This window comes from Ammospiza caudacuta, chromosome 1 (genome assembly GCF_027887145.1).
Source record: "Ammospiza caudacuta isolate bAmmCau1 chromosome 1, bAmmCau1.pri, whole genome shotgun sequence".
NCBI classification, from domain to species: domain Eukaryota; kingdom Metazoa; phylum Chordata; class Aves; order Passeriformes; family Passerellidae; genus Ammospiza; species Ammospiza caudacuta.
In genome coordinates, this window is record NC_080593.1 from 27,783,931 (window position 1) to 27,799,736 (window position 15,806).

General features: G+C 36.0%; 1 protein-coding gene across 4 annotated transcripts in view; it reads left to right on the plus strand.

The window, feature by feature from the left end:
* Positions 1-15,806, plus strand: part of PHF14 (PHD finger protein 14) — a 161,511-nt gene that overhangs the window by 98,988 nt on the left and 46,717 nt on the right. For all 4 annotated transcript variants that reach the window (XM_058800772.1, XM_058800763.1, XM_058800779.1 and 1 more), the window contains one exon: positions 7,501-7,618. In XM_058800772.1, the coding sequence (XP_058656755.1) occupies positions 7,501-7,618 (118 nt within the window). The remainder of the gene's footprint in view (positions 1-7,500; positions 7,619-15,806) is intronic.

The window sequence follows — 15,806 nt, forward strand, 5'->3', positions numbered from 1 at the left end:
ATTCCTTGTAGGGTTTTGTTCTGTCTCTTTCTCTCCCTTTCTCTCTCTCTCTCTCTCTCCCTCTCTCATCCCTATCATCGAAAGTTGAAAGCCGGATGCTAACACTTGATGTTTCACCTTTTGGAAGATGTTTCATGGCAATATTCAAAACTATAATGGACTTTTCTAGAAGTTCATAAACAGTACACATTCAGTAGAGTAAATAGTCTGAACACCTGAGAGTGGCACTATAGATGCAATCATGTATTACTAGAATATAACAAATGCAGCATTTGGTAATAGCTTCTTAAATTTTACACTTTTCAGTTTGTCAAAGGACTGTTTCAGTGTCTGTAATTGGTGTAGCATTCCTTTAATGCATTGTCGATTTATCTTTGAGTCATTGTCTTCACAGAAATTCTTAGTTTAAACATTAAAATTCTGTAAATAGGAGTTCTGTACTGTAGCTGTGTATTAACAAAAGCAAACACATCTGAAGTAGTATTCATAACATTCTATTCCACTTGTATAAGTGGGCTATTAATGAATTTTGCAAACTAATTTCACAAAGCCATGTGTTGTGTGGTTTTGCAGTACTGAGAGAGAGAAAAATTAATTTCTTGCTGAAAGAAAGCTGTTCTCATACAGGTATAGTAAATACACCTTTTTTTCAGCATTCTTTGAATTCATTTTGTTCATGGAAACTTAAGTTTCATAAACCAAATTTTTTGCAGACAGTTCAGAAAATATCTTGGTTACATAAGAATGACATACAATGATAGCCTTTGCAGATTCTTCCTCACCCATGAATAATCAGTGTTAGGTTTTTGGATATAAGGGGGGGGATTTGATTTAGTATTAAAATAATAATTTTAATCAGTTAAATTAGTTAGGTGGCAATTTTGGGTTTAGCATAATAAATTAAGCTACACATATGTCTGCCCAGATTAATGCTTGCTTTCTTTTGCTGTTTTGTGGTATAATTGACTTTTTTTTTATTATTATTATTTGTTTTTATTAATGCCATTGAGATTGGACAGAAGTTTAAGTAAACAGGAGATCAGACAATTTCCTATGTCCAAAAGCACTTAGATACCTTATCGTGAAACTACTCCTCGTTGAAGATCAGTGACCTCATCATGCTTTGACAGGCTTTGTGTCCATCTTGCCATACATGGCCTTCAGCAGCAGTAGGTAGATATAAAAAACAAAATGCAATAGTCACTCCTCATCTGGTATAATCTCTCACCTTTCAGCAATAGCCATGGCCTCTCTCTTCCAGGCATAACAGAAGAGAGTGATAGTCTACTCTGTCATCTCCCATTATAAACTATGTAAATAAGAGATCTCCTTTTGTATACTTGCATTGTACCTGGCATAATAAAAATTAGAAAGTGACTCGATTACTTAGTGTAAAACCATAGCATTATCCTTCCCAGAAAAGAGTATTTCATTTACCTGAATCAAAATTATGAAAATTGTGAAAATATTAGAATCCAGAAGTCTCTGAAGGACATCTGTTACAGCCACTCAGTGCATGCCTGACTGCAAAGTTAGATCTAACTTTGAAATTGGGTGAAGTTCCTTACAGTTTAATGTGGGTGAACTTTTAGCATCCATGAAGATAGAGAGCCTTTCAGGATAACAAGTACCTGTGTACCTGGGTGAAGTGACATACTTGGGCTATATCCTGGTCTACTAATCAACCATTTATGCATATACAGTCACATAAGAATTTTAGTGCAGAAATGTGTCACACTCCTGGTAGTAAAGTCACCTAAAGCTTGACTGGCCTATGTGAGAAGACTTCTTAAAACTGTTCTGTAGAACAGAACCTGCAAAATGACCACTGAGTTTTAGTTGTTAGGCCATTTATAGGCAAGGGGAAAAGTGTAGCAATCAGGAAAAGGAGAACGAACTTTTTCTGTTTTATACCTAATAGAGTATTATTATTTTGTCTTTTTTTTTTTTTTTTTGTCTAAAAACAAAGGACTAGATAAGAATCTAGGTCTTATAATCCAGAGTCTAAATATAAAACTGTATCACTTCTGGTTTGCGTTTGACTGTGACATATCACAGCAAAATGAAAGTAATTTGTTTTGGAATTAATTGGGCAGAATTGAAGAGTTTTGGTGTAGAATGGTAGAGTAAGACACAAAGTCATACCTTTGCTTATTTTCACTTTGTTTAAAGAAATGTCAGGTAAAAGATGAGTGTTATCCTTATATTCTGTAAAGAAAACATGCTACATTTTTGGGCTCCTCCCTCAGTAACTAGAATAAATGTACTTTTTGGACAGCATTAATAACAGTGCACTAAATGGAGGACTATACATTTATTTCACTATTAGATCTTGAATACTGTTTAAATAAGGGCACAGGAAAGTGACTTCATTGATGTAGCATGTAAGAGTTGCTGCTGCAACCCACCACACAGTGTTCATTCTTGCCATCCAGAATTTATCACTCCTGTGGTCTGGTTGCAGTGAGGTGTCAGAGAGAGCACTCCTCAGCTGCTCCAGGCTGAAGTAATAATTTTATTTCTAGAGTTTGAATTCACTTGAGCTACATTGATTTACTCTGGGTTTTTGGGAATGCTTATGTGCTTCTTTCTGTTGTATATTGTACAGCTGCTAATACGAAACCAAGTGTTGACAGTGACACACTGTCATGGCTGGTCTTAAGTTGCTCATCTGAAATCAAGAATGTCCTGCAATTTAAAATGAACCCCAAATCATGTCTATGTCTGTTTGCAGTTCCAGAGTGACTCAGCACTTGGACATTGAGGGATTAAAGGGGAGAGAGATCAGTGTCTGAGAAGAAACCTCTGTTCCTCAGATGTCTCTTCCTAAGGTGCTAAGAGCCTTTAGTCAGAAATGGGGTCCAAAACATTTCAGCAAAGGATGATGCTTATCAGTAGTTAAATCTACACAGGTGCTGGAGTAGCCATTATGTGATATACCTTCAGCAAGTGGGTATGTGCACATGCATCCCACTGCAGTTCCCTTGGAGTTTAAAATTCTGGATTAGCTTCCTTCTAATTTTTTTCTGACTAATTCTGAGTTTATCGAGTAAGGCTTATATGACAAATTCTCTACTTCTATTGGTGAGATATGTATCAATGTTTTCTATCTTTTTTTTCTATTAAAGTAAATCTTTCCAAGCTGTTGTGACAAATGGGGAACAGTACATATATATATCTTGCAATTTTGTATTTTGTTCACCACGGTACCTCTTGGCACGACACTGCAGGCGGTGTGCAATGATGCGTACATAAGTGAGATTTTTCTGTAGTCTCTGAAGCATATTTGGAAAGTTGTATTTAAAGATTAGCTTATTAATGTTGTGTTTCAGGGACATGTAGGTAATTACTTTCACAGCTATAGATGGGTGATGCTGTCTCGTGAATGCAAAATAGGTTTCCTCGCTCTGGCTGAATCAGCTCTTTGTGGTTTTGGATGCTATTAACCAGTGGCTTACAAATGTGCCAGTGACGGGCGGGTTTTGCATTCACTGCTCCTCTGTAAAAGCACAGGTCTTTTTCCCCAGTGCTTGCAGGAAGATTTCTGCAGGCCAACTGATAAGACTCTCTCCTGTGCAGGTAGATGCAATGTAATGAAATTGGATGTGTGTGCTGAGCTTTGTAAATAAAATGAGATTGACCCCAGCTATTATCTCATTTATCTCATTTACATTGTAAAATCAGTATCTGCACTATTGATTAGAGCATAATTAGTTAATTATGAACACGATAGGGCTTGAGCACAGCTAGCTGTACTGCTAAAAAACTAATAAAAACAATCCAAGGGCAAGAGCAGATGGAGATCACTCTATTAAAGAACAAAGCAAAAGTATTTCAGGTATGGAAATCCCTAATCAAGCTTTCTTGCTGTGAAGATGCAGCTGACCATTCCATACTTCTTTAAGTAAAACATGTTTGTTTGGGTTTTTTTAAACTTTTTTCTTATCATAACTACTTCAGAATTCACCTTTCTTCTTCACACTCCATTTTCTCCTTATTTAGTGGGCATGTATCTATCCTCATTAATTGCTGGAATGAGGAACACAGTGATTTTTAATTTTGATGCATAAAGTAATTTCAGGCTTGTTATAACAGTGATAGTAAGCAATTACCTGTCAGCTAGAGGTAATTTAGTAGGTTAGGTTAGGTTGTCTTTGTGTGGAGCTCTGCTTTTATTTCCACAAAGTTTTCAGTACAGCAGCTAACCAGGCTGCTGAAGATGGTTCACCACTTAATGCCTTTTGTAAATCATGTGCTTCACCACAAAAATAGTTATCCACAAATAGCAGCAAGATAAAATATTTGCTAGTTTAAATTTGAATGTGTGACCTTGAATGCACAAGGATAAAAATTTCAACAGCCTGTAATATGGAGGAATTGGCTTCTTTCCCTTTCCCCCCTGTCCATCCCAACAGTTTTGTTTGCCCTATTAAGCCAAGTTCAGGATGGGAGGATGATTCTTGTAAATGATGGTGCCACATGACTCCTTTGGTCTGTAGGTGCCCGGAATGTGATGGGTCTGTGAGTGCATTTACTGACAGGCTGTGAGACTGGCAGCATGACATCTTTTGTGACCCAGCAATTTCATTCTCTCACTCATAACTAAGTAAAAAATGCACTGTATTTTGTGTCACTTTCTCATTTTCTGAATGTGACAGTGGCATTTCTATCATTTTTATGTTGCTAGACAAAAGAACACAGCTAATAGTATACACCTGAGGGATTAATCTTGTTTTATTAGTGCCATTTTAACTTAGATGCAATGTTTGCTTTTGGAATTAGGAATTTAGAATTGGTTTGGTTTTTTTTTTACTGTGATGTGTGTAAGCTTCACATTTTGTCCCCAGTCAGTCTCAGCAGACAATGATTGCCAGACAGCTAGAGCATCATCTTTAACCAAGGTACAGTGGTATTCATCCATTTTCCCAGCATCATGCTCTGGGAACTTCAGAATCAGTGCATTTCTGTTTTCCAGTACAGAATTCATATTCCAGTAAAAAGCAGTAGGAAACAAGCATTTAAAAATATTTGGTTTACTTAGTCTTTTATCACCATGCAGCTTTTTGTGTTTTGGTATCTGAAAATACTCATTTGCATTTCCTCAGCTGTGCAGATGAGGATAGAAGTTACTAGTATCTGAAAACCTTCATATGGATATTTTTAACTCATTCTGGGAAAATGCAAATTTTCTTTTACCGAACTAAACACTCTGAAGTGATAAAAATTGATGACAATAAATATTAAAAACATCGCATTTTAGAATGATATTTAATTTCACAATGTCATGGTTATTTCAACCCCGCTTTGCAAACTCCCTCAGCATACTCTGAGGAAACATGGATGAAAGTGCAGTCAGGAAGTACCACATTCTACATTAAAAATGGTAAAAATGTAAGAGATGCCAAAGTGTAATTTTAAAGAAGAAACGTTTTCTTTTGAACACAGAAACATAGAAAGCAATTACTTCATAAAAAAAAATCTAAATTGACACTGTTTAAATTATGTAGATTTGAGGATTAAACTCTGAAAATACCCTAAGTCAGTCAGAAATAGTATGTTTCTTTATTTTCAGTTATTTAAGAGAATCCTTAAGTTTATATGAAGGGAGTTCTGATAAGCACTGCTCAAGTGCAAGCACTTACATGCATAAGATTCCAGATATAGAACTAGGTTAGTAAAAATATACTCCTTTACAGATGAGAACATTGAGGCCCAGAGGAGGCTTAATCTTTTGCTGAAGGTCACATACACTGTTGGGATTTAGGAGTGTGACCTATCTCATCTCCCATTCTCAACCTTTTTATTATTTTAATAGACCTTTCACAGGAAATAAAACTACATGTATTCCTGATGTTATGTAATATATTTCAACATTAAAACTCCTCTGTCTTTAAAAACTGAGGATGGTTTTCTATTTTAAGTGTTTGCTTTGTGCTGGAGTTAGATTGAGTCACTGCTAAGCAATCTTAAGGATATATATTGCAATATGGTATATCTCCTTTTTAAAAAATTATCAAAACCTTGTCAGTCCAGTGTTGAATCCTGTGAATAGTCAGATTATTGCTTTTAATTTCTGTTACATGCCATACCCTTACCAGTGCTCGTGTGTTACCTGTGACTGCTAGCAAGCCCAGCCTTGGCAGCAAGGAAAAATATTTACTGAAGTTAAGCAATCATCATTGAAAACAGTTATTTGTTTTTATTGAAAACAGTTATTTGTTTTTATTGGGAGACTAATCCTTGGAGCAGCCACATGAACATTTTATTCTATTAATGCAGCAGTATGTGCTGTTAGTTGAATCCTCTTCCTGTGATGTTGATAAACAGAGTGTTATGTCCCTCTGTCTTTGATCTGATGATGCCTGTGCCATGCTATTACTGCAATTCTTGGACATTTTTGTGTTTGCACATACCATAGAGGAAAAATTGAGTGGCCAGGAAAGCAGAGAAAGAGAGGGGGGGGGGGGAATTTCTTTTAAAATTTTGATTTTTAAACATATACTCTTTCCTATTTTTCAATCATTTATATTGGCTTTAATTCAGACTAAGACTGTATAATGAAGAGACTGTTGCAAAGTAAATTTGAAAAAAGCTTTCCTTTTCATACAAAGGAATACAGGGGGATATGCAAATAAAGAGAAATTCAGTAGGGTATATGAAAAACTCTATAATTTGCTTTAAAAAAATCTCTTTCTCATTTTGAGCCTATTATTCTGATTTAAAAATCCCTTCATGAAACACTTGTTCTACTGTAGTATTTTTTCTATTTATGGTACATTAAAAGTAGGTTAACAATAGCTATGCTGTATGTTTTGAGCTTTTTGTGTGGACTATGCATAGTGCAAAACACTAAGGAAGGGCTTATTAAAAAAGAATATAAATTTGTTGTGTGTACACAAAGCACTTTTATTCATAAGTGAGAGATTACAGTGAAATCCATTTAAGTTAATGCCCTTCCCAGAAAATTCAGTGTGAATGAGAAAATATTTTGTACATTTGTTTATCAACCACATAATCCTGGTGTAAAAAAATGTAATTCATCACTGTAAATTATACTTGAATTAGTTAATATGTTGGTGAATTTTTCACAAAGCTTTTCTTGAAAAACAACATGTGCAAAACAGTGTCTTAAAACTATGAAAAATAAATATTGTCACTGTCTAAAAAAAGTTAAAATCTCTGGGGGGAAAAGGCAGTGAATGACACTGAATTATCTAAAAATGTAAGCAAATTTTTTTAATTGATTTGCAAGTCTTTGAAATGTTGTCATTTATATAAGATGATGATAAAGGTGATATGTGAGTGTCTGCATCAGGATACTCCAGATTAAGCAGAATCTACTTGAAGTGGCTGTTTAAAATTGTCCCTGATAGAAAAGAGATTTTCTTTATTATGATAATGAATCAGGAAATCTTCTGCTGAGGATTGCAGGGAAGCTCAGTCTAAAATAGTACAGAAGTACCATTTAATATAAATATATATTTTGTTTTTCTCTTGCAGGTGTGATGAATGCAGGCTTTGCTACCATTTTGGCTGTCTCGACCCTCCCTTGAAAAAGTCTCCTAAACAGACTGGCTATGGATGGATTTGTCAGGAATGTGACTCTACATCCTCCAAAGTAAGTTAATGCACCCTAAAAATAGTTGAAGTATCCTGGTTTTCACAGTTTTACGTAGTGTATGGAGTTTTTTATGAAATGATGTGCATAGGTTTGTTCTTGTAGAAGGTCATAAAACAAAGATTTCTGATTGTCTTCAAAATCAGTATTAAGAAACCCAGAGTGTGTGCAAAATGGATATCTTCTTAATCAGTAAAGAAAATTTTACTATGCTAGTTAAATGCTTGTTTTTGATGTGCTCTGTGTGAAATGTGTGAGTACAGATACTGTATCAGCATTGGTAATATTGACAAGAAAAAGTGTTTCAGGAGTACTACAGAGTACAAACCTCTAGGGACAGAGAAAATGCATGTGTTCTCTAAACAAAGGAAGGTGATTTGAATTACTAAATCTTTTTCTTTCACTGAAAATTCATATGAAGGTTATCAATACCTTATATTGATTGGCATGCCTTGTTCAAATATAACATTGTCAAACTAGATTTTTGACATTAGCTCTTTAATAATTACTGAAAGTAATCACATTCTTTTATGGTACTGACTTTTCAAAGAATCAAGATTTTGATTCTTTCTTTGTCTGCACAGAAGCTTCTTTAGCACTGGCATTCTTTTCTGTCATCACCATAATCTCTGTAGAGACACTTTCCAATTTATTTCATATGTGTATTTATGCATCTCCTAAGCTTATAAATGCATCTGATACCTCAGTGTAAAAACAAGAGTATTCTAAATGTCTTCAAGATTTTTATGTTGCTGCCACTTTGTTTGTATTTCACAGAATCTTTTACCTAGTAAGTGCCTCAGTATTTGGATACACAGGGACACAGCTGTGATGAGATGTTCTCATATGTTACTTGTCAGCATTCTTGGATACCTAAACTCTGTCATGCATTTACTTTTAAGATTGGCACATACAGAATGTTCAGGGAGTGGTATCATTTTTTGGCTTGCTAGTGTCCCTTTCCAATTGCAAAAATATGTTATTCAGTTTCCCCCTGGGGGATTAATCAAATTGTTCTTTTGTAAGGAGGTAGGGAGACAGAGACAGGAAATTAGCTGTCCACCACAGTTTGGACATCAAGCAATCTTTCTTGAGTACCACTTACATGCAAGAGACATTCCAAGAGTGAATTAAAACTGTTATTGAATTTCTGTCACCTGATTTAAGTAAAATGGGGTCCTGATAACATGAGTTAAAATCTTGTGTTCTTGACTTACAAGTAAACAGAAAAATCCAAAGGTTTGTGGTTTCTAGTTGTGTTTTTCTGGAGATTAGTACATTGTGTATCAGGTGCGATTTTTTAGCTACTTTATGAGTTAAATTAATTATGATGGACTTCACTTCCTGCAGGATGTGTGTTAATTCTAAGGTGTGTTGAAAAATAGAATGTTTTAAAGAGTAAACTAATTTTTTCAGTAGAATGGTTATACATTTTGTGTTAATCAGTGACTATTACAAATTTAAAAAATGTTCTTGTGTCTGATTTTCATTCATAAAGATTTTTAATGAGTAAATCAAAATAAAGTCTCTTGCACTTTCAAGTACAGGCAAGTGGAATTGCATTTGAGGTAATATGTGATGAATATGAAAGATACTGAAAAAATTGTCTTATGGGGACTCCTTGTGGTTTTGTTTAGTCACTTTCATGTAGCTTTTCTAGAAAGCTGCGCAGGGAAATTACTCTGATAAAGCTGTATTGCCCTATATGTTCCCCAAAGCCTTTTTTGCTAGCTTTTTTCTGGTTTATAAATTCAGTGTAATAAATTCAAAAAATATGATAGCAAATTAAACTCCTTTCAGCCATAATGTGAGCCTATTTTTAAAGGATTAGGGCTTTGTCTTGTCAGCACTTCATAATTTTCAAATTCTTTGTTCTGCATGGCTTTAGGATTGTGTTTTGTATATCTGTGATTTTTCACAGCCAGGAGGAGCTGATAAGTTAAGGCTTTTTCTACCCCTCCTCAGAGGGAGTATTCCCTCAAATGTGTGCTTGGAGCTCAGAAGTGAAGAAGTGTAGAGAAAGTTGGGCCCTTTCCTGCACTCTGCCTGACCTGTGGATGAATTGCAAGCCTGAGCTACTGATGATTTGAGTCTCTCAGTCACTCACTGCATCCAATTTTTGATGTGTCACAGGGAGGTTACTAGTATAGATTATAGCGGCAAAATGGGATTGAATTTTCTGCTTTGGCCAAGGAGACTATTGTTTAGTTTTAATTCTTTTGACTTTGTTCATCTGTTTTGGTTCAGTTTAAATCCCTTATATATACATGTTTTAAAATTCCCCAACAACATATCTTCATTAGCACCATAGGGCCTTGAAAAGAATTGGTAGGTAAATGACACTGTTTCAATGACAAGAGAGGTCATAGTGCTGAGCTTATAATGGCTGTTAGTTTTTACTTCTAATTATGAAATTCAATTTTAGATGTTTAGGAAAAGTTGCATTCTGCTGACAGCAAATAATGCTATTTTATTTTCAGATTTTGCCAAGCACTTGCAGGTGTCAGCAGTACAAGGCATGTAATTTAGCAGTAACAAACGTGATTTAAATTGTTATCTAGCACAGACATTGGACATGCTACTTCCATTTTGCTCATTCTAGTTGCAGGACTCTCCTGCAATTGTGTCAACTTTTCCACCAGCATAGCATATTCCCATATTACCCTGCCTGTCAAATAATAGACAGACAGTGACTTTGCTGTAGGGCATGAGGGCAGCAGCTTCTCTGCTGGTAATACTTGCTGTCACTTCTTTGGAATGGGTGATGCTCACTACTAAGGTCTGACAAGCTCTCTCATCTCAAAAACATTGTAGATTTTGTTATATCACATGAAAGCTGAAATAAACTTATAGGGTCTCCATTTCTATAACACTGTCCATTCACCCTGTGAAGGGATTACAGTGCACTTTCAGCACTGTAAATCATTATTTTCCTGGTAGTTTTTATTAGTGGTATTCAGGCTTAATATAGACACTTGTTTCAACTTGTTTTAGTTGAATTTAAGATAAATAGAATGTAAACCAAATAATTCAATATCATGACATGGTAATATTTGGTAAGAATAAATGTGGTGTGACTATTTTTTCAATTATGTACAAGATCTTACTATGAGGTGTCATTATTATTAGATGTGGGCTTCTTTCTATTGCCTTCCAGTGAAAAAATACTGTTTGAAATATGTCCTCCAATTTTAATCTTTAGCAAGGACCAAGACAGTAAGGAGTTTAAACATGTTATCATGGTGGTTACACTGACCATCCTAGCTAAGTTTCTATCTGCTCACCTTTGCATGTAATCTGTTTTGCAAAACACTGCAGAGTGTATGTGTCAGGTCATTATTTGAGTGCTGCAGGATCAGCTGCCTCATCTCTAGACTTCTGTTTAGCTTCCTTTTATTTCATTTCTTTACTGTACTGCATTTTTTCAGTGGAAATAAATTGTCAGTATACATGTCAGCAAGGAATTCTCATCTAAACCCCTCAGGAAATATTTTCTGGAACTGCAAATACACAACACACCAACCCTGGCAAGTAATATATTTTTGTACACATTTTGTGTTCAAAAGAAATCATGGATGATTTTGCTTTTTAGCCAGGTAGAAGTATTTCTTTGGGTATATTTTACTTTCACACAGTGAATATGCAAATGTATTTGGACACTGTAATATTACATTATTAAATGTTTGAAATAATATTTTAAGTTTAAAAAAAAAATTTAATATGCAAAATGTATTTCAAACCTTTAAATTTGATCAGATGAAAAGAAAAAGTGCACAATTCAATTCCTGTAGTCCATGGAATTTTATTCCTATCAGAAACAAGGTTGGTGATTAAGAAAGTCTGTGAGGAGTGCAGAAGTGTCTGATCTACTCCTACATTGTGCAGGTGACAATCTCATTATGGTTTATGGAATTTTATCTTTTTCACTATGACTTTTCTCTAAACATGAGAAGCATTTCCTCACATATGTAGTTTCACACAAGTGTGTTGAAAATTAAACAATGAACCCAAAGACGTAATGTTAACCTCCCAAAATGTAGGAAATACCGAAGTTTGGGGTGGCATGCAGTGCTTTAAGTGCTTTTTTGGCTATGTGTGACTTTGCAGCCTTTAATCACTTCATGCTATGATTTTTTAATTTTCTTTCATAAGACTCCTGCCTTTTCTGATTTAGCTGTTGGGGGTCACTAAAAGGGATTAATTTGGGTTGAGAATTAGGAGAAAGTCTGTCTTTAAAGTTTGCAAGGCATGAGAACTAAAGCAGTCATTTCAGAACTTGGGAAAAAAAGGAGTTTGACCTTATGTTTGAAGTGGTTGAGTTGTTACAAACAAATTGAATTTTATCTTCATCTCACCTCAGAGCTGCAGGAGTGCTAGGCAAAATTAACATTTTCAAATGTTTGGTAATTTCTTCTCCTTGTTTTCTCTTGCCCAACTTGTATCCCTTAGCCCAGTGTGTAAAAATGCTGAATTTTCTGAGCTGAAGTGGGAGGCAGTGTGTATGTATACACAAGAAAGCCCTATTTGAATGTAACAGATGAGGTTGGCATGCAGTAGTAATGCAGTAGTAATATAGTGCTTAATCTTGCCCTAAATAGGTTTTGCATGTGCTTATTTTATCATTCAATACAATGCAATTTTACACAGTTGTATCTAAAATACATTGTAAAACTATGAAAAAAAATCTGTACAGGTCTTTTGAATTAATTCAGACTTGCTTCAGTTACGTATTGTGACAAAGGATGACCCTCATTTTTTCACCTTAAATCACAGAGATTGTTGCACCTTCTTTTGAGGACAGAACATAGAAGCAAATGTACTGTCATCATGGAACCCAGCATTGCAGCTGAGAAATGATAAAAGAATACTCCTAATAAATCTGCTTGCTGCTTCAAGCAGAACATAATATAATGGGAAAAAATGTTCAGTTTCTATGCAACATTTTTCAACCAGAACTTAGGAGTATTTTAAGGTAGTTTACAGAAAAAATTACATAGTGGACTTCACTAGCTGTATTTGTCTTCTACAGATGTGACTGTTATGATCTATGTTATGATATGGGCATAAAGAATGATAGAGTTAGACATTTTTGTGTTTATTTATGTATTTTAAAGTTTCTTGATGAGAGTTTAATTAGCACTTTGGTTTCCTGTGTGACGTAGAAAGAAAGATGTTTTTTAATACAGCAACTGGATAATATTTGATTATTTTGAAGTCATTGTTGTCTTCCTAGGTTTGTGAGGAGCAGTAAAACATTGTCACTGGAGTGATTTCCTTAAAATTGAGCAAGAGAAAATAAATCAAATCTGTAAGGCCATATGAAAATTTAACAAGTCCTTACACCACTTATGCCCTGTTTTAAGAACAGCACAGAAATGGGTTTCACTACCAAGATGGTTAAAAAAAAAAAAAAGGTGGACTTTTAGTGTACTGCAATATCACCTGGCTGAAGTATTGCCAAATGTGTTTTAATATTTGCTTCCCAGGTATCATATTTAAAAAAAATGAGTTGGCACAGCCTCTGTTATTTTCTGGCACACAGGTACCATGCATCTATGTAATGAATAATTTATACCATAAAATGTTCCAAAAATAATCAGCCTTGAAATTAACTTAAGTTGGAACTTGATTTATGAATAGTGAATAAGTTCGTTGGTAGTAAATCCCCAAATTAATCCTGCACTTAGTTGGCAGAAGATTCCCATAGTCTAGGTGGGAGGCTTAGGTTTTAATAAAAAAAAAAAAAAAAAAAAAAAAAAAAGGTTAAGCACTGTAAAGAATTTGTGGAACAGATGGTTACTTTTAGTATTTTAATTCTCTGCATCAAAATCAATTTTACCAGTTCAAATATTTCCTGGTGCTGACTGCCAGCCCATAATGGACTTCTAGTGCTTGTACTTTTTGGGTGCAGCTTAACTGTATTAAAAAGATGGTCAGAAAATGAAAAACACAATATAGCATTGTCTTTCACATGAAAAAACATTGTCTGAAAAAGTCTCTCTTTGAAAGATGATAGTGCAGCTAATACCAGCCAGATGTTTAAAGAATGAAGAAATTGTAATATAGGGCTATTTTTTAAAATGTATTATTGTTGTTTCAAATGCAATACCAAATTTCTGATTCTGAAAGATAACACTGGGATAGATCAAAAAAGTAATCTAAAAATAAATTGCCAATTAGGAGTGCAAAGTAGAATACATAATTTCTTTTTTGCATTAAACTTTGACAAAAAACCAGCAGTTAAAATAAACCTGCTAAGAGTCTCTTTTCCCTGTGGTATGTTTGTAGAAAATTGAGATTTAAATATGCACTGCAGTTTTAAATTACACTTTTTTGTAAAAAACAACAACAAAAAAAAAAGAAAAAGAAGAGAGCCATTTTAATGGGACTTGGTCCAAAATGTTTTTTTCATTTACAAGTTTGTTTTCTTCCCTCTATTTTTTGTTATGCAGAAGAAGGAACAAATCCCTTGCTGCTTACCTTTATTTGCTCTTTTTCATAAACAACCCAGCAATACAGAGTTTTCTCCAAAGCTGAACATTTGCACAGTGTTCTTCGTCTTAGTGTGAGAGCAGTAGTTCTTGACAAGCTGCTCCATCCAGCTTGTGTCCCTCTCCACAGGGTGCAGTCCTTCAGGATCAGACTGTTCCAGTGGGTTCCTAAGTCCTGCCAGCACACCTGCTCCAGAGTGGGCTCCTCTCTCCATGGGGACACAGCTCCTGCCAGGAGCCTGATCCAGCCCAGGCTTCCCACAGGATCACAGCCTTCCTTGGGCATCCACCTGCTCTCGTGTGGGGCTCCTCCATGGGCTTTGGGTGGATCTCTGCATCCCTGTGACCCTCCCTGGGCTGTGGATGGATCTCTGCATCCCCGTGACCCTCCATGGGCTGTGGGTGGATCTCTGCATGCTGTGGATGGATCTCTGCATCCCCGTGACCCTCCATGGGCTGTGGGTGGATCTCTGCATGCTGTGGGTGGATCTCTGCATCCCTGTGACCCTCCATGGGCTGTGGGTGGATCTCTGCATCCCTGTGACCCTCCCTGGGCTGTGGATGGATCTCTGCATCCCCGTGACCCTCCCTGGGCTGTGGGTGGATCTCTGCATCCCTGTGACCCTCCCTGGGCTGCAGGGACACAGCTGCCTCACCATGGGCTGCACCATGGACTGCAGGAGAATCCAGCTCTGGCACCTGGAGCACATCCTGCCCCTCCTTCTACTCTGACTTTGGTGTCTGCAGAGCTGTTCTTCTCACCCCTTTCTCCAGGTGCTGTTGTGCAGGTTTTTCCTGCTTCTGAAGTACATTATCCTTGAGTACATTATCCATGTTGCTGATGGGCCCAGCCTTGCCCAGCAGTGGGTCCCTCTTGGAACCAGGTGGCGTTGGCTCCATCAGATGAAGGAGAAGCTTCTGGCAGCTTCTCACAGAAGCCACTCCTGCAGCCCCCTGCTCTGCTGCCAAAACCTTGTCACACAAACACAATACAAAAATGAAGCAGATTTATTTTTATGAGGCTTTGTATTACATAAATCAAATTATGACTGAAGTAGTCCTACTTTTCAAAAGTTGTCTTGATCATTTTGCTTTGTTGTGATGAAAAATACGTTACTGAAGTAAAAAGCTGGATGGCTGAAATTAGAAACAAACTCATTTATTAATTATTGCTTTGGTTAAATACACACCCAAGTCCAATTGCCAGTGGAACATTTAAGAGGTACCTGATTAATATAATACTGGAAACAAATCATAAACAGTATAGAGGTTGTACATTTTTAATGCATGTAATCTAAACATACACAATCTAATATTTAATTTACTAAAGCTCTAGTTTATGTATAATAAATATTACTTACTCTAAGGCAGTGAATAAGGAAGCAAAATCTCTTCATGGGCAGCTGTTCAAAATGCTGCTGCTACTCTGCACCTTCTTTAGGTTATGCTTCTAAGAAAATCTGCTTACAGTTATGGTTTATCTGGGTAATAGCTCTGCTGCTGAATCGTGACTTACTCTTCCTAAGCCATGACAAAATGAAATTACAGCCTACGTGGCCTGTTGCTGTAGTACGGAGTGGTGAGAAATTTCTGCTGGGAGCTAGCTGCAGTTGACAAAAATCCAGAAATCACCTAGTGTCATGATTGAAATAAAGCCACCAAATGTGGTTTTATGCTAACACAGCATGAGAGAATAA